Source organism: Cucurbita pepo, chromosome LG05, assembly GCF_002806865.2.
Source record: "Cucurbita pepo subsp. pepo cultivar mu-cu-16 chromosome LG05, ASM280686v2, whole genome shotgun sequence".
Lineage (NCBI taxonomy): Eukaryota > Viridiplantae > Streptophyta > Magnoliopsida > Cucurbitales > Cucurbitaceae > Cucurbita > Cucurbita pepo.
This window is the reverse complement of record NC_036642.1, coordinates 1169691-1189198: the sequence shown is the minus strand read 5'-3', so window position 1 is coordinate 1189198 and position 19508 is coordinate 1169691. Positions and strand designations below refer to the sequence as shown.

Sequence of the window (19508 nt, the reverse complement as noted above, 5' to 3'; positions counted from 1 at the left end):
GTTTTTTTTTTTTTTTTTTTTTTTAAGAATCATGAAAGAAGTGTACATTTTTTTGAGATGTGATCCCGAAACCGACACAGGTGGGTAGGTAGAGAATTCCTAGGGGTGTGAGACAACTCTCTCTAAGGAACTCGGCAAATAAACCCCGTAACTTTGGGAGAAGGGTGCCCAGTACGTGAAAACTCTTGACCTAGGTCATATTGTCTAGTTTCAAAGTTGATTTTGTGACCTTGGTCACATTGTCTAATTTCAAAGTCGTTCATAAATACTACTTACCAATCGTGATATGAACCAGTTACCAACCGTGTTTTCAGAATCCTAGCCAAGTTTGGAAAACTAATATATATATATATATATTAAGAAACTAAAAGTTATTAACATTTTAACAAATACATAATTCTTAACTTTCAAAATTAAAAATAATTTATAATTTCACAAATTATTTTGTAATTACATATGGGCCGAAATAAAGGAATGGATACATGATATGGGCCCAAGTATTCCCTCAAGGCCCAACGAGTGAGGAACCGAGTCCACTCACATTGTCAATTTGGCCGAGCTGTGAATNAAAAAAAAAAAAAAAAAAAAAAAAAAAAAAAAAAAAAAAAGGAAGGAAAAGAAACTCTTTGCAGAGGGAAAGGAAAAACCTCTCGAGTCATATTCCACTGAGAGAGGCCGTTCAGTTCCCTCCCATCGAAATTCCAACTCTTTTCTGCTCTTAAATTGATCGAAACCATCGCAATTCGTCACCCAGATTGCCGGAGTTCATCCCTCCAATGGATTTCTCCGAGCAAGATGTAGATATATTCGGTGAAGAGTTGGAAAACGAAGGCAACAACGACAACGACAACGACAACCATGACCGTGATGCTGCTCGGTCCTCCTCTCAATCTTCGTCCTCTTCGTCTTCTTCGTCTTCTTCGGATTCTTCATCGTCCAATGCTAGCGATGGAGGCGACAGTAGTAGTGGAGGTAGTGGGAGTGCGAGTAGTGCTGAAGAAGAAGACGAGGAAAAAGGCGAAGAAGTTCAGCAGAATCAAGATAGGGGGAATCTGGGGTATGAGGATAGAGATCTGTTTGGTTCTGATAATGAGGAATATTGTAAAACACTTGCTGCTAGTCCTTATCCTGTGCCAGGTAATTTTAGTTGGGCTAGCTACTGTTTAATTTGTGTACATGTTTAAGAACTTTCCTATTTGGTGTATTCTGCTGGTGTTTTCTGGATTGTTACTGTCTCTTAGGCTACTGTTCTAGTCTGGGTATGAATTTTTGGAGGGAGTAATTGAAACGTTTTCTTTGTTGATTTATTATGTTTAGTATTTTACTCTTAAGTCTTTGGTTTGAATTATTCGAAGGGATTTGAAAATTGGAACCATTTCGCAATTTTGGGTTAATTGGGAGGAAATATCGAACTAATTGCTGAACTGGAATGAAAGTAGCATCTATTCACCATCAGTAATTCGAAATATTAAATATGTAGTGGCAGCATGATAAATTTAATTTTTATTTTTCTATAGCTATATTACTAGAGAAGTTATGTACAAATGATAGCAGAGTTAGGGGAGAGATTCCCAATTTTCTCAGTTGATTAATTTAATGGCAGTCTTACCTGCGGCAAGGAGTAACAACAACCATGCTAGAGGAACATTTGGGCGAGGTCGTTGGGGGAATGATAGAGGGTCAGGTCTCCTTCCACGTCCTGGACCATTTCCCCAAAGGCATGGTTTTGGTGGCTATGGATCAAAGTTTTCAAATGGGCGTCATGATGAACGCTTCGTCTCAGACATGAAGCTTACTAAAAGTGAAGAAACACTGGCGAGGAAGTGTATTGCTTTTCAGGAGGTATGCATATTGTTTCTTCCTCTACACACATGCACAGATTGACAACATATAGATTCAGAGTAATTTTCTCAAACTGGTTGCTTAAGTGGCTTGTGTTTGTTTGGTAAGTTGCGTATTGGGTGGTGGTGAAAAGACAGTTCTAGTGTGGTTTTATGATGTTTTTATTATATTGTGGTTCATAATGCAGTTTGCATTCTATCGTGCTTCATGAGAAGCTAAACTTTTATGGATGCTATCTTTCTGTCATAAAGTTCGTTCATTTATCATTTATAATTGTTTGCTGATCATAATTTATTCTATAGCCTTGTGAACTTGCTTGCTATAGTCGTGTTGAAGGTGGAGATGTGTACTTTGATGATCGCAGCTTGGTAAGCTAATTAGAGCTTCTTTCTTCATATAATTTTCATGAACTTTCTGTTGTCTTATACAAGCTGGTAATGAGGTTTTCTTTTTGCTCATTTTGCTTGTTAATGTGCCATTGCTAGAGACTGTTTAAGCGCTTCATTACTGAAGACATTGGAGCTGATTTGAACGAAGGTTTTGACACTTTTATTGAGAAGAAAGGTATGCAAGTTTAAAAAATATTTTGATTTCATTTTTCCTTAAAAGCTATGTATAAGATGGTATGGACATCAAATTGATTCTTTTGGGATCAATATGTTGAAAGAACTTTTTTATATGCTTTTGACTATCTTATAACTTTCTCTTCCTTTTATTCAGACTTAGGTTCTCAGGGTTTTGGTGACCTCCTTGCTTGCATTAGGGACAAAAACATTCCTCTTCAAAACATTCATTTTGTGGTGAGCCACAGTTTAGCTTAAGGATTTTACTTCAATTATCGGTCAATTACTAACAACTTTCCCCTATTGTACTTCCAGACTTTCCGTAACAATCTTAACAAGGTACTTTTGATTATGCTTTGTCCTTTTTTCGCTGCTCAAATACTCCTTTTCTGCTTCTCTTAGAATATCTGTGGGTGTCATGGTTCATCAATGATTATATTCTCCTGATGACAGATATAAGTTGTATAGAGAATTTTATGTTGGCGCTACGTATGAAGTTTTAATTTTAAACTTTTTTGTAATCTACTGGATTTCTCATACAATAGCTGAAGGAAGTCAAGATTTCTTTTTGGTTCTAATAATGCTCATATTCTCCTGATACTAATGACGTTGGAATGTGTGAATACATGTTCTTTATTGTCTGGAACTTTTCTTCGGTAACAAATATTTTCTGACTAATTTAGAATGCTCAAGTATCAACGTCATGTTCTACTTTTGATGCAGATATTGGCTACTGCTTATATTCGTCACGAGCCTTGGGAAATGGGTGTGCATAAAAGAAATGGTGTTGTGTACCTTGATGTGCATAAATTACCAGAAAGACCACAAAGTGAACTGGAGCGTCGAAGGTACTAGAGCTATAATGTGCTTGCTCATGTGTTGGAGGAAGATTTAATAGAACTAATATGAGCAGATGTTGGCATGATCTCATTAGGCTGAGAATCATGAGTATTATAGATGATTGCTGGTAGTGTTTCCAGGTTTCTGTGGTTATCATACATAAGAATAAAAGAATTAGCTGAATGTTATTGCGGCAGAAGCTACAGGTTTCTGTGGTTGGACAATACATACACCTGTTGTTTTGTTTTGGTTTGTTTGCTATTATTCGTTAATTTCTGGACAAAATTGTGCTTTATTTATTCGTTGTATCAAAAAGTTCTCATAGTGCCTTGGTAACCCTTGTCCTGTAGGTGTTATTGGGGTTACTGTTTTGAGAGCCTTGCTACGGAGGACCCAAGAAGAGGTGATGGAGAAGGGATCCATCATGTAGATGCAAATGCTGAATATTGTGCTGTGATCAAAACCAAATTAGGTGCCCATCGCATTCTGATGGGTGCTGAAATGGATTGCTGTGATTCAACTGATGAGGGAAGGAGGTTTTATGTTGAACTAAAAACAAGTCGTGAGGTTGACATCAATGAAAGAAAATACTATACTACTTAAAATATTTCTTTCATGCTTTAGATTCAGTGTTTGGCCTTACTCCGATCTTATAACATTTATCTTTACCTTGTTATTTGCAGTTGGATCAGCGGACTGAAGAAAAATATGAGAGAGAGAAATTGCTTAAATTCTGGGTATATTTGCACTTCCTGTCTGCTGGGTCGATTAGTGTCTACTTTTGTTATTGACTTTGTAGTTGAAGCATGGGAACTATATATAAAACAAGTACCCACAATCAAGTATAAACAACTTTAACCATTGCTGGCTAGACTCTGGAAACACTGGACTATTAGAGGTACCCGTAGCTAAAGACATGAATTTAAGATCCTTATGCGAGAAAAGATGATGCCATTCTTAGATTTTAGAAGAAGAATGAAATCTTCCATGTTACCCTGCTGGTTCCATTTGGGCTTAAAGAAGGTAACAAAATCTTTCATGGAGCTGAAAACTGTGACAAGGGGCGTGATAGATGGCCATTTTTTGTTATTCTTCACATGGGTCCAATACCCTTGACAGTAGGCTGATTTTTGGTGATTCGTACATGGCTTACGTTTTTTTTTTCAGTGTTTGCATAAATGTTATATGTCGGGTGGATGATTGCATGATACAGTTTTAGAACTATCCCTTTGTGTCACTTGGTCTATCCTTGAAAGTTCCAATAGCTGCGTACACAATGCTCTTTTTGTATGTACTCTATAAAATATTTTCTCTGCGAAAAAGATGATCGATTGATAATTCTAATGTTTCTTCCCAAAAAAAAAAGTATCTTTGTTCCCTTGAAGATCTTAACTTTTGTCTCTGGATTCATCCAGTTTCTCCCCTTTTACTGTATGAAATGCTTATATAGTTTTTCGTTCCATTCTAAGTACATGCATTGACTTGATTGCATTTTTTTTTTGTTGTTGTTGTAGATACAATCATTCTTAGCTGGGGTACCATATATCATTATCGGATTCAGGTAATTTATTCATCTAGCTGGGCTCTTTTATTTTGGTTGATTGAAGCTATTTGTTAATAGAAAGAAAGTCTGCAGGGTGAGTGGCTCTTTGCTAGGAGGTTTATCTATGAACGTCCCACGGAATTCCTTGCCTCACTTTGTCTTTCATTTCCCTCCTTTTTCTCATTTTAGAAGTAGTCAACGAAGTGTCAAGCAAGGAAATGGATTGAGCTTCTAGTATTTGGTCTTAGCTTGGTGATTGATGGCCACCTACTCATGCCATTTGTGTACCTTCTTGAGACTTTACCCATTTGAAGAAATGACCATACTAGGGCCACGTTACACAGCCTTAAATATCCAAGTCCAAGACTTCTATACTCATCCAGGGTAGAGAAATTGTCTTCTAAATAACTTGGTGACTGCAACCCATCCTGAGTTTGTTTCCTTCTNTGAGTGGGGAAAATTGTTATTAAGCAAGCATTTGAAGTTAAATAAAACTAAAGTTGTGTGCTGTTTAAATCTTCCTCGTTTACACAAAATGTATTAGCACCCCGCAATTTTTCCTTTTTACTAAGTGATATCATTACCTTGTTGATGCATGAAGTATGTTGTAGGTTTTCGTATTTCCTACATCTAGTTTTAATTTTATTCACTGCCTTCATTTTATGCAGGAATGATGCTGGCCAACTAGTCCGCACAGAAAGATTGAGAACTAAAGACATAACACAGAGAGTGAAAATGAAGAACTATTGGCAGGTATTTGATATTTTGGAGGGGAGTTTCTTTAGACTTAATTGGATTAGGAAGCCTTAACCTGGTCTAAGAAAGCTACAAAACACCCTTCCATTTTAGCCCAAACAGGAGATAAACGTAGTTTCTAAAAGGATAATATTCTGGAAGATAAAGCCGTAATAACATTACATGCCTAAAAAGTAAAAAATACTCTCTTCTACTTAGGGAGGCCCCTGGAACAAAAGTTAAAATATTACCGGAAGGATGATATGTCAACTGAAAGAGTTGAAGAGAGAATGCGGAAACTGAGAAGCTATTTTGTATGGAAAGATCTTCACCATTTTTATAAAATGTGCACCAATTTGGAGGAAGGGATTGTCCACGATCTCAATTTGTAATACCCTAAGAAGCACAAATAAGGATACGAGACATGATAAAACACAACACACTCATGGTAACATCATTTTTTTTTTTTTAAAATCTAGGATATGTACCGCACAAAGACATTTATTAAAATATACATTTTTATACAAGAAAGAAATTCAAATTGATACGTATTTGTCCCACCTCATTCTATGTCTAGTCGCATTTTTTCTCAAAGTTTTATGAATTTAGTTGTCTCTGTTTTTCTGTTCTCTGTTTCTTGTAATTTTGTTTCATACTGTTACCTGTCAACTCGAAGAACTAAATAATAATATCATATTTTTTTGTTAATTAAGCTTTGATTTGTATTGTTAACAGAAGTTTGGTACTTCGGTTTTTTTCTTCTTCTTGTCCTTGTGCTCATAATGACAACTGATTGCAGGGAGGAGTCTGTCTGGCCTTTGCTGATGAAGTGTTATGCTGGCTTTATGGAACAGTCAAAGAAAGTAAGTTTGTGTTCTGCACTTCACAATACTCCGATTAGATTGGTTCAATTGGTTTCAGCATATTGTCATGGATCAAGAACTAATTTCAAAAGCTTCGTCTACTTGTCAAAGATAGCATGGATGAAAGAACTAATGTCTCATTCGCTGTCCAATGTTTACTTCAGATGAAGATTACATATTGCAGTTTGCAAATCCTTTCACTCGTTTAGAGCTTCTTCAAGCCTCCTCGTGCCCGGACGCTATCACTCATCACATGGATCTATTGTAGTCTTGTGAAGAACTCCCTCATTATTCCCTGTAAATCTGAAAGTCCAGATTCAAGGTTAAGTTAGCAATCATCTTTCTTTTCAAACTACAGTCGACCCTTATTGTGGTTTATTACACTTGTTATATGCTTCTTCGCCAATTAAAGTAAAGTTGAGACATGCCTGCCTAAGCTCTCAAGGAAAAAATGCAAAATATTGGATTACCTTACCTAACAGGTTTAACTACAACTCCGTAGGAGAGGAAAAAAATGGAACCAAAAAGGAAGCAAGGAGCTCTATTTTGCAGAGGTGTTATAATTATCTTCTTGGGTAGTTTGATTTGATTCGGTGTTATCATGAGATATGAACTCCAAACTCCATTGGTGTTTGATAGATCACTTTTGTAATTGGTTAAGTTGCTGAAACGACCTGTTTCTATCAACAGAGAACAAGAAAATTTTGATCAGTTTTGGACCAAGGAACTTGTTTAGTTGATGATTGTTAAGTTGCTGTTCATCCCAAACGAGTAGCCCCTTATGGTGCAAGGGGTTGAGGTGTTTGGAGAAAAGCTTTTGAAATCATAAGAATTTCGTCAATTTCTCTTAGCTTTTGGCCTTCAATTATGAGGAGTTTCAATTATTTGTGGCAGATTCACCTTTTAAATGTTTGCATAAATTTGGTGGACGTTTTAAGTGGCACTACTACTCTAGGCTTGGCACGTGAAACATGTTATACCTCTTTTTCTTTCCCTTTTCCTTCTTCATACCTTTTTAACTTAAAATAGAAATTTAAACCAAAAATAATAATAATAATAACAATTTATTAAAATAGCTCTATTTTTCAAGCCTCATTTCTTCTATCAAAACATTTAAATATAATTATTTTAAAAAAAAATACCGTGAAAATTAACCAAACATAACAGTAGTATTATTACACAGTGATCTTTTATAAACTTTTAAAATACACAAAATTGTATTTTAGATGAAATATCTTAATGATTTTTAATTTTTTTTTTAAATAAAGAAAATAAGATTAGGTTGAAGAGTAATTTTCTTCAATAATTCAGTCGGAATAAAATTGGTTGTATATATATAGAATGTATATAGAGAGACACACACATAGAATATAAAAGAGGACGAGTTGTCGCTGCCGATTAATCGTGAACCGTATAGCTAAGTTTAAAAGATTAAATCGTCGCCCTTCTCTTTCGCTGTGTCATTCTTCGTTGAGCTTTTGGAATCCCAGACAGACACAGACCACCATATCTACACATAGATAATGCCTTCTCTGCTCTCTCACTCTTTCTTCTCTCTCCCAGATTCTCTCTAGCAATTCCTCTGCTTCTCAATCCTTTTTCTTCTTCTTCTTCTCCTCCTCCGCTCGATTCCCTCTTTCTCCCCATGTTTTTCCCACAGATTTAGCCCCTTCTCCCCCTCTCTTTCCGCCCTACAACCGGCGGCGATGCACCGTGACCGAGGTGCGCTTGCCGGCGCCGGCGCCGGCGCTTCCAAGTTGGAGGTTACTCCTCTCGATCGGAAGCGTATCAACGAGGCTCTCGATAAGCAGCTCGAGCGATCCTCCCCCTCCACTTCTCGCGCGGTCCTTAACGGCAAGGATAAGCCCTCCGCGGCTCAGTCGTTGTTAATGGTGAAGCCGCCGTCTGATCAGAGAGACTCTCGTCCTTCGTCTCTATCTAAGACCAACTGTTCTGGTGGTTCCTCTTTTCCTCTTTGTTTTTGATTTTCGATTTTTCTTGTCTGTGTACTATTCGACTTTTTGTTAGTTTGAGCTGTTTTTTTCCTCTCTTTTTTCGTCCTTTGTTCAGATACGAATTGTGCTTGTTTTCTCTTGCGTGTTTTTGGGAATTTAAGGATCCGATACAGCCCTCGTATGGTTAATATGATTAAAAGTTTGGTTTTCTGGTGTATTGTGTTGACTGATATCAGTATTTCCAGGCCTTGTGCCTATGAAAGGATGGTTTTGATCACTACCTTTTGCAATAGCGTATACTTCCCATGCCATACTTTGTGTAACGATTGAATACTTGATTAGAATGATTGTTGTTCCCACTAATGAATTCTGACTTTGATTATTGGCTGATGAGAGGATAGGATAGGCTAAATGTTTGTGTGATTCTTTGTGACATAATTTCATAAATATTGATATAGATGTTATTCAGGTTAGTTTCCAGTCCAACTTTTGCTGTCTTCACCATTCTTCTCTATTATGAAACTAAAAAAAATAGCATATTGCTAATTACTCAATTGACAACAGGCAATAAATTATTGACATGCAGAGATAAAAATTATTGAGAACTTGTATGCTTTGTTTGTCTGATTGTTTGGTTTTTAAGAGTTAGATAAATTAGTGACAATATGATTTTGTTATAGTTTGTTTATGTTTTGACTTCGAATCTTTTGGTATAATTGCAGAAGAGTCTGAGACTGACAGTGAAGATTCAGATGTCAGTGGATCTGATGGTGATGATACATCTTGGATTTCGTGGTTTTGTAATCTGCGAGGAAACGAGTTCTTTTGTGAAGTGGATGATGACTATATACAAGACGACTTCAACCTTTGTGGGTTAAGCAGCCAAGTTCCATACTATGATTATGCTCTTGATTTGATTTTGGACGTTGAGTCCTCTAATGGTATGCTTAATGCATTCTTAAGTATTCTGAAATGTTCTGTTTAGACGCATATCAAAGAAATCATTGATTGAGAAGACAAAGCTAATGCCATTACATGAGAAGTTGTATTTTTGTCTCTCAAAGATACTTTTGGCTGTTAAACATTTTGAAAAGACTTAATTTTCCAACAACATTGCTTGCTTGACAATGCAAGGGAAGCCATCAATAGGATACTGAAAGTCATGGAACTCTTGAAATCGAGATAGTCATTCCATCCATTTCTTTGGAGATAAAGCTCTAAGTTGGGTTTATTCTCTCTCTCTCTCTTTATTCGTAAATGTTTGGCCAGCTTGCGTGCACCTTGACCTATTTCATTGGCCATCTGCTTGAACCTACCATATTTGTTGCTACGGAAACTCGTAGAACATTAAATTCTAGCTTGGTGGCTCCGTGTTTTGAACTCATTCTTTCTATCTAAGCGCTTTACTTTCTTTCTTTTTCATTTCTCACACTAGGTCCCATGTTGGTTTGTGCTTAATTTCTATAGTAATTATTGTTCTATCATTTGGGGCTTTTGACAGTATCCATTTTCAAAGTTCTTCTATATAAGTATTTGGGCTTCAATCTCCCATTTAGGTGCAGTTGTTACAAATCAATTTGAATGGGTGAAATGTGCAGGTGATATGTTTACAGAGGAACAGAATGAACTAATTGAATCTGCAGCTGAAATGCTTTATGGTCTAATTCATGCGAGATACATATTGACAAGTAAAGGCATGGCTGCTATGGTGAGAATCTTCTTTTGAGTTATGTTCTATTTTTATGCTTATAATGCCAGTGGTCAGAATAATCCATTATGGTCTTCGCAGCTGGACAAGTTCAAGAATTATGACTTTGGGAGATGCCCTAGAGTTTACTGCTGTGGACAACCCTGTCTTCCTGTTGGTCAATCAGATATTCCTAGAGCAAGCACCGTCAAAATATACTGTCCAAGATGTGAGGATGTTTATTATCCTCGATCGAAATATCAAGGTAGTATCCTTTATTTGCATGATCATCTGTTCAACTACTTTCATGCACATTATACATTTCTTATCAATTTACTGCTACTATCATCCAATTTCTTTTGTAAGATCTCACATCAATTGGAGAGGAGAACGAAGCATTCCTTATAAGGGTGTGGAAACCTCTCCCCAGTAGATGCGTTTTAAAACCTTGAGGGGAAGCCAAGAAGGAAAAGCCCAAAGAGGATAATATCTGCTAGCGGTGGGCTTGGGCTATTACAAATGGTATCAGAGCCAGACACTGGGCGGCGTGCCAGTGAGGACACTGACCCTCGAGGGGGTGGATTGTAAGATCCCACATTGGTTGGATAGAAGAACGAAGCATTCCTTATAAGGGTGTGGAAATCTCTCTCTAGTAGACGTGTTTTAAAACCTTGAGGGGAAAGTTAGAGAGGACAATATTTGTTAACGGTGGGCTTGGGCTTGAGTTGTTACACTTTTTAGCGATAAATTAAACTTTTCATGGATGTGTAATAAAAAGAGACTAATACTCAAACTATACAATCTTTACATGGGAGTGAAAATGAGAACAATAAATGAAAGCAAAACACATAGAAAGTTGCAGCAGGAAGATAAAAGATATTCCAACAAAAACATCTATCTTATACAGAGAAATCAAGGTAAGACTTGGAGACTCTACAATGTAAGACTTAGAAGCATTGGTCTCCTTTGGGATTGTTTTTTTTTAATTTGTATGTCGTATTTCTTTTCATTTGTTTAATAAAAGTTCAATTTCTCCCCTAAAAAAGAAAAAAATAATAATAATAAGACATAGAAAGACATCACCATGAAGAAACTTCAAGACAAGCGGATTCAAATCTGTTTAACCAGGGAAGATTCTAATCATTCTAATTACCATGGTTGTTTCTTTGAGTTTATTTAAAAATCTTGATAAACTAGATATCCTCCTTAGTTAAGGTCTAGTGGGGAGTTATTCTTGAACGTTTACTTTTAAGTCTTGTTTCTTTGAGTTTATTTAAAAATCTTGATAAACTAGATATCCTCCTTAGTTAAGGTCTAGTGGGGAGTTATTCTTGAACGTTTACTTTTAAGTCTTGTTTCTTTGAGTTTATTTAAAAATCTTGATAAACTAGATATCCTCCTTAGTTAAGGTCTAGTGGGGAGTTATTCTTGAACGTTTACTTTTAAGTCTTGTTCCTTCAAAATCCTATTGTACTCTAGAATAATTTGTTACTAAGTCAAGTAATCCGAATAACTGTCAGTTTGTGGTACCCCTATTGGTGGGAGGATGTTATAGCGATCAGTTTGTCCTATGCCTGCAGGTTGAATTTGACTAATAGAAAATGGCAATTTTTCGATTTGACACGAAAGTTACAATCTACTCGGTGTTTATTTTACGTGAAACTGAAGTTGTCGGTTTTCAGGTTTTGTAGCACATGCATTTTAAGCGTACACAATACATGTTTTGAATCACTGAATTGCATGTAAGCCTTTGTAAATGATGAGAATTCAGTTTAGATAGACAGCAGTCTTCACAAGTTTCTTTAACTCTATATAGACATTGATGGAGCTTACTTCGGAACTACATTTTCTCACCTCTTTCTGATGACATATGGACACCTTAAGCCGCAAAAAGCCATTCAGAGCTACGTTCCAAGAGTGTTTGGATTCAAGATCCACAAGCCATGAAACTGAAACTTAAAAGCTTTCACTTGGGTGAGTTCTATGCATTTCGGACATACTTTGAGAGTTAGTGTAGCTCTGCCTCCTATGAGAATACTTTGAGAATTATCTGCGTCTGAATGTTATAATGAAGCATTCGTCTACCCCTTGTGAATGGAGGTGCCAATTCTCATGATGGCTCCTATTTGGTGAGCTTCTTTAGGATCCCCACACCCCAAAAAAAAAGAGAGAAAAAAAAGAAAGAAAAACTCTTTTTGGTAGGTTAAGTATGGAGATTACTTTCTTGTTTAATCTGTTTCTGCACCTAACAGTTTTATTAATGTCGATTCAAATATAGCTTTATCACTCTTCGTTCTATTGTTTGTCTTCTGGCTTTTGAGAATTTGTTCGACACAATATGAATATCTTTTTGAAAGATGGAAATTGCTTCGTTTTTCAAAGGCGTATTATGTGGGCATGGAGTCAAATGTTCGATTTTTTAAGAGACGTTAACTAGTAATAAAGAGAAGGTAACTTCTAGTATGCTTTTACTTAAATGAACTATGCTTTAAAGTCGAAATTTCCTATATTTTTCTATCGTATAAGTTCTCTATTCTTCTATCTTTATTGAAATTATAGGGATTCCACCCTCTTTTAAATGGTAGTATCCACCCAACTTCAAGCTCTATTGCTTTGATAATTCGATTAAAAATACGTGTGTAATAATTCGATTAAAAATACGTGTGTAATAGAGAGGATGGGGATGGAATCTTATTCTAAATTTTAGTTATAATTAGTTGACCATGACATCAAAGAACTGATAGTAACTTGGACAATTGAACGCACATTCTCAACCTTAATGTCATCCCCCACTTCAAGGGATCAAACTACAACGAATTCAGTATATTCCTATCAACGATCAATTTTTTTTATCAATATATATATAATAATAATAATTCTTTTAAATTATAAATTTCATCTCTAAACTCTTTTAAATTATAAATTTCACCTCGAAACTTTTAACTTTTAAATTGGTATAAAAAAAAAAATTATACTACTTTTTAATAAATTCTTAACTTCTCACTTTTATATTTATTAGATACTTGAATTTTAATATTTTTTTTTTTTATAATAATCCAAGTTCACCGTTAGAAGATATTGTCTATTTTGGCTCGTATCACCATCGGCCTTGAAGAGATTTCCACACCGACATGGGATCTCACACAATTGCGTACATATTATCAAAATTAAAAAAGTACGTTTTCAAATTTTAGACCTTTTTTAACCTCTTTCTCAAAGTACGAGTGAAAAGATATGTTATCAAATTGCCTATATATATATATATATATATATATATATTTTGGGTAGGCTGACTATTCTTCAACTTTTAGAAGACTAATGAGTTCATTCACAAACAAAATATAAAACTGAATTTTCATTTTCAGTTCAATAGATGATAACAATTTAATAGATCGATCAAGCTAAACTGTTTGTTTACTATTTTTTCTACAAAATATTAAATAAAGAATCCAAATACTCCCATCCAAATCAACTCAATTTATTATATGAATGAATTGAAATTGCATCCAAATTTACAACGAAAATCTCTAAAAAAAAGGGCCAAGTGGAGAATACCATTGAAGAACAGTCTTTCAGTCACTTGTATAATCATCAAAAGGTTGTAGTTACACCATGAATGCCACGAATATCTCTACTTTTATTCGAAGTTAATATCAATATTAAGGGGAAAGTAACATATAAAAGAACCTCTGTTAGCATTTCCTTTTCACAGCAGCTTTTTCAGTTAAAACTAACTAAACTTGTGTATTCAATTTCTAACTAAACACTTTCCAAGATTCTGTAGTTTCATTTGGGTAACTTATCCAAACGAAACTACAGTTCTTCGCTGTACATTGAGAAGTGAGACCAAAAAATTCATATAATATTTAACTGCCTGCTTCAAAAAATTAAGCACTCCATAAAAGACGGGGCAAAAAATGGCGTTACCCCCATCTAATGGATCCATTAAAAAAATAAATACGAGTTAGTAGTGCTTACGACCATTCTGGCGTATCGTCGCAAGAAGGCCACAAAAATCTGCAATATAAACAGGAAGACAGACAGATTTTCAGTGTTGCAGATGGTAGAAACTAGCCTATGTTTGATAACTATTTAATATTTTCTTTTGTTCGCCTATGAAAATTAAGTTCGTAAATACTCAATTTCCTTCAAACTAGTAACTACAACCAGTTAGCCATGTTTGATAACCATTTAATATTTTCTTTTGTTCGCCTACGAAAATTAAGTTAGTAAATACTCAATTTCCTTCAAACTAGTAACTACAACCCGTTAAAATAGGCACAGTGATATATAAACAAAGCTAAAGAGCTCAAAACTAATATAAAAGTAAAAATAGGTAAAATGATTGGTAAATTGAGAGTCGGGATTACCAGTGTCCAAAAGTACCACGGCTCAATAACTGTCTGTCTGCCAAGCTTCCGAAAGGGAATCGAACTTGAAAACAAAGGATGAGAGCATCAGGTTCCAGACATGGTGATAAACATTTTCAGTCCTAGTCTGCCAAGCCAAAATTCCCATTCATGCTGGACTGCTTTGATTGGTACGCTATCCTTTCGAATATATTTTTAAGCTTTTCATGTTGAAGAACTGCTTCCAAAATTCTGTCGTCCAGATCTGTGGATGATACTTTTACTTGATTACTGCTCTGTTCAGGAGAGAAAACTAACTCAGACAACCGATCTTTTTTCATTTGTCGACTGTATTTTTCCTCTTCCCTTGTCCCAGAGGTAATGAGATGATACACATAAACAACTTTTTTCTGCCCAAGTCTAAATGCACGGCATACAGCTTGCCTTTCCACTGAAGGATTCCATACAACATCAAGTAAAACTACCCTTGAAGCCCCAACAAGGTTTATACCTTCTGAGCAAGCCTTTGTTGATGCAAGCAACACCCGAACCTCACTTGTCGGATCGTTAAATGTATTTATCAATGCTTGTCGCTTCTTTATATCACGCTTTCCATCCATATGAAATACCTCTACCCCTTCATTCCAATTAAAATGAAACTTAAGATTCTCATCTATAAAGGACAATGGTTCAATGTATTGGCTGAAAACCAAAACTTTTTCATTCAAAGCTTCACTCAGACGTATAATTTCCAGGAGAAACTGTATTTTCACTCCTAGTTCAGGATTCAATCTAACCTTCTCTAACATTTCCTTGTCGGTATCAAAATCTTCTTTATCACATTTCAGTTTCAGGGAAGGGTGTACGGATATCAAGGACTCAGCATATTCCACTTCAAAAGAATTGTTCCCTACTATGCTTTCAAGATACCTTTTCTGCAGCTCTGCTGGTCGTAGTATAACTATAGATTTCCTCAACCCTGGAAGCTTCTCTCGTAGAATGTTGCCCCTGTATACATGCACAAACGGACTGATCAAGGCTCTGATTTCTCTCAATTCCGGACTTTCCGGCAAGTTTTCAGAAGTTCTGTCAATGGAACTAATCAAAAGGTCCCATTTTCCTCTTGAGATATGTTTCGGGCGTCCACGCTTCTTATCTGGGCATTCATTATCTCCAGACTTACATACATCTGCAAAGTTTGGCCTCGCCAACCTTAGTGTATTAGAAAACTCAGTAAAATTATTCTGGAATGGTGTTCCGGAGAGAATGATGCGCCTTTCTGTTTTAATTTTAGACAAGGCCATCCAAATAAGACTATCATCGTTGCGTGGTATGTGCCCTTCATCAAAGACAACAAGATCAGGAAGCTCCAAAAGGACATTCCTTACTTTATCACATTTCGAATTCTTCCGAACTCCTGCAAGTCTCTCAAACAATCTGTAACTAACTCCCAAAATGCTTTTCTCCTTTTTCCAGGAAAGCAGTTTTACAAGCCGTACATTCTCCACAGTTTGTCCTGATGGAGAAGCTTGCATCAAGAACTTAAGAGCTGAAAAATTCTCCTTGAGAGTAAAATCTCGCTTGTTCAGGTTATGAAAGGGAATGCCAACCTTCCACTTCAAAAACTCCTCTTCCCAGGTAAGGAGCATGCTGCTAGGTGCAATAATTATAGGCCGGCACGTTGGATTTAGTTCCATGTATGTCTGAAGAAAAACAATTGTTAGACGAGTTTTTCCTGTTCCAGGAGCATGTGATACAATGCATCCACTCCCCTTGTTTAAGCCGTTTATTTTTCTTAACTCATCAAGATAAATTCCACCAGCTATATTTTCCCAAATAAATTCAAAGCCTTCACGCTGATGTGGATACATGCTCTCCCTTATACCGGGAATGATATCCCACACTGTACGTCCAACATGATATCGTGAATCAGATATGTCATGGGGGTCACGATCAAATTCCTGTTGAAGGTCATCAAATCTAACATGCTCAAATGAGCCAGATTCCTTCTTCTGCGACTTTCCAGATGGATTTGTACCCTGGAAGACATCAATATGCTTAACTCCTTTAATGTGAAGTCAACAAGCACATACTAACGACAGAACAATACATTATCTCACATCCAAGAATTTATTCAAAAAAAACACGAAGATTGAGTTTTTAAAAGAAGAAGAAGACGAAAGATGATGTTTCAATCAGCAATGCAAACTATTTTTCTAACGTAATGAATGCAAGAAGTTTCAAACAAACACATCTAGATGCCACTTGACAAGACAAAATCAGATCCAGCACACATCAACATCAAGGAATGAAAAATGGTTGATGCCTACTCATTCAACTATATTTCAATATGAAAGCATTCACAAAGACATTACTTCATCGAATATGCAAGGAAAGCAAATAATAATAATTAAAGTGATATCGCTCGAACCCTCTTAAAAGCCAGTTTTGTAGAATCAAACATAGAAAGCAAATAATAATAGTTACATTAGATTTGCTGTCCAGTCATTTACTGATTACTCATATAAAAGCATAATCTAAAGAAGAAAAAGAAAGTGCAAAAACTCACAAAACAATATACATCGATACACAGAAAAAGAAGATACTTTTCAGAACTACGTACATAAATAAACAGAGAGGTAGACGACTCACAAAAGAAGGTAGAATATCTTTGATTTCCAATTTGACATATGAACAACGTGTGCATCTAAGTCCGATTTGTTCATCAAGTATCAGCTGATGATCCCCACGAAGACAAAGATCCGCTTGGTCAAGCTTTGAAAGAAAGGCATCTTCATTTTCAACCTGCAAATCATTATGAATCACTTACTTCATAATCTGTAACAGAGAATTGGAGAATAGCAGGTTGAAAATCATTAGGAATATCTGTATTGAATAGAACTTGTCAACCTATTTGTGCAACTATATTAATGCTGTAATAACACATAACAAGCTTTAATCCAATGCTACAGAAAGGACCTACTGTATTAGAATCCACCGCACCAATCTCGCTGGATCTGAGAGCAAAGTCAAGCTCAGCCCACAGTTTATCCATTTCTTTTTCTTCCTCTAACTTCTCTGGAAGATGTGGTTCCTCAAATCTAAAATTGAACTTCAAAGGAAGAGGCATCTCAGGACAATGGGAGAGTGGACTTGTACGAGAATCTAAATCATCTGAAGGCAGTTCTTTGTCTGCAACTATGGAATCTACAAGAATATTGAAAACATCAAGATTTTTGCAGGCACTGTGGCCTTTTGTTTTGATAATACTATCAAACTCATGGAAATTCTTTGGGTGAACCTTCTGAAAATCTTCACAGTCTTCACTCCGTTTGTGTTTATCTGTTTCAGGAGAACTTTTACTATCCCAAAGTTTACTACCCCCATGAAAATTCTCGACCTTGTTTGTATGATCATCATTTTTTTCTGATAAGATAACATCATCACTTTGATTGTTGAACTGAGTTCTCTTTTTAATACCACTACTCCAGGCTCTTGGCTTGTAAATTCCATCATCAGCAGTACGATCACGATCACTATCACGACCTCGACCACGACCACGACCACGATCATGATCATGATCATGATCACGATCACAAGCTCGACCATGACCACGACCACGACCACGATCGCTATCGCTGTCACTATCACAAGAATCTCCACTGTCATGCCTTGACGAAGAATGTATTTCTTTCTCATTGCCCTCAAAGTCTGACCCTTCCTCATCAATACAGAGTGGCTGACTGACAGTTCCAAGATCATTATTCATCTTTTTAACCTTCCAAACGTAGCGTGAACGGGTTCTTCGTGCAACACAATTCACCTGCTCACGAACCTTAACATTTCCATTTTCGTAATCAAAGTTATGATCGTCCTTGTCAAGATCAGCCAATATGTCCAATCCATAAGCTTTACGTCTCTTTAGTCCACCTTCAATAACTTCTATCCTTTTCCTGCTTTCCTTTCTTTCCCTTCTACTTCCTGCTTCTACACAGTAACTTCCATTATTTTCCTCGTTTTCTGAACTACTAGAGGACTCTGAAATTGACTCTTCTGATTCTTCTAATTCATAATTCTCGTCACTCAATTCGTCAGACTCCTCTTCATTTGATGATGCTCCCGATTCAGTGGACTCATCAACAGCATCATCAGGACAACACGCGGGCTCAGTGCTGTACGAGCAACCTCCACTCTCAAAGCAATTAGAATTCAAGCAATTACTTTCTCCCATGCTTTTATTTGGAGATATCTCTAAAGCACCCTTTCCCTTGCCAGATGAAATCAAGCCACTGCTACCATCTTCGTTATCCAAATCAAGGCAAGTGAAATCCCCGCCCTTCGCAGCAGCAGCAGCTGACTTAGAAATCGAACAGTTCGAATTCACAGAATCAAAACCCTCCTCGTCAAGAAAAATCACCTCATTCTCTAAATCGATTACATCAACATTCCCCTTCGTACCAAATCCTTTCACATTCTTCAACCCCGAACTCTCAGAACCTACAAATGTGACCGAATCCCCACCTTCTCTACCAAACATAACAGCATCAATCTCCTCGACGCTCTCCTCCTCGCTATCAACACTTATAGCCACTTTTTCTACCTCCATTCGACGATTAACACTACAATTTTCAGAAGCATTAACCCACTTGCCTCGATCACGAAATCCTCCGCTCGAAAATTGACCTCGAACATTGTCACTAGCGGAATCCCTGCTCTTCTTCCTACGCTTCTTCCTCTGCTCCAAATGCTCCTCTCTAGCCATTGCTCGCCTCAGCCTCGTTCTCTTCGCTACGGAGTCCACCATCTTCACGTAAGCCCCAAATAAACTAAAAAATCACGCAAATAGTTCACAGAAACGGAATGGAATCGGTTGAAACAGGAAATCACAATAAAATCATTAGAACTGTTCATACGAATTGAGCGGGAAGCGTGTGTCTGAATGTGATAGAGAAAGAGAACCGACGAAGAAGCGCGAGACGGGCGCGAAGAGAATTAGTGCATGGTGAGGGAAGACTGCAAGTAGAGGAATCGACGATTCTTTTTACTTTACAAATTGCGTTACGGTTACCAATTACTACTGATTTAAAGCACCATTTTCATTCTTTTACTATATATTATATATATATATATA

The 19508-nt window shown here is 36.5% G+C and overlaps 3 protein-coding genes across 5 annotated transcripts; 2 read left to right on the top strand and 1 right to left on the bottom strand.

Annotated features, from left to right (window-relative positions):
• Window positions 1-592: 592 nt before the first annotated feature.
• Window positions 593-7097, top strand: LOC111795464 (decapping nuclease DXO homolog, chloroplastic). The gene is made up of 13 exons (XM_023677908.1): window positions 593-1137; window positions 1604-1842; window positions 2145-2210; window positions 2328-2406; window positions 2563-2642; window positions 2721-2744; window positions 3129-3253; window positions 3596-3812; window positions 3929-3982; window positions 4760-4806; window positions 5457-5541; window positions 6323-6386; window positions 6551-7097. Exons 1-13 carry the CDS (start codon window positions 777-779, stop codon window positions 6652-6654), a joined length of 1545 nt encoding a protein of 514 aa, XP_023533676.1. The 5' UTR covers window positions 593-776; the 3' UTR covers window positions 6655-7097.
• A 695-nt stretch (window positions 7098-7792) lies between these two features.
• LOC111795420 (casein kinase II subunit beta-2-like) lies at window positions 7793-12326 on the top strand. Of its 2 annotated transcripts, none has more exons than XM_023677832.1 (5): window positions 7793-8342; window positions 9064-9282; window positions 9940-10049; window positions 10131-10296; window positions 11845-12326. In XM_023677832.1, exons 1-5 carry the CDS (start codon window positions 8093-8095, stop codon window positions 11973-11975), a joined length of 876 nt encoding a protein of 291 aa, XP_023533600.1. In that variant the 5' UTR covers window positions 7793-8092; the 3' UTR covers window positions 11976-12326. The 2 variants fall into 2 exon arrangements, with proteins under 2 accessions (XP_023533600.1, XP_023533601.1); XM_023677833.1 differs by having other exon boundaries at window positions 7796-8342; window positions 10131-10293.
• Window positions 12327-13512: 1186 nt separating this feature from the next.
• LOC111794578 (SNF2 domain-containing protein CLASSY 4-like) lies at window positions 13513-19438 on the bottom strand. 2 transcript variants are annotated; one of them, XR_002815116.1, is made up of 4 exons: window positions 17361-19438; window positions 17030-17182; window positions 14399-16416; window positions 13513-14045 (listed from the first exon to the last, which is right to left on the bottom strand). XR_002815116.1 is itself a non-coding variant. In XM_023676622.1 (3 exons), the coding sequence occupies exons 1-3, from the start codon at window positions 19179-19181 to the stop codon at window positions 14521-14523; spliced, it is 3870 nt and encodes a 1289-aa protein (XP_023532390.1). In that variant the 5' UTR covers window positions 19182-19438; the 3' UTR covers window positions 14278-14520. The 2 variants fall into 2 exon arrangements, 1 of the variants encoding a protein (XP_023532390.1); XM_023676622.1 differs by lacking the exon at window positions 13513-14045 and having other exon boundaries at window positions 14278-16416.
• Between the last annotated feature and the right edge of the window lie 70 nt (window positions 19439-19508).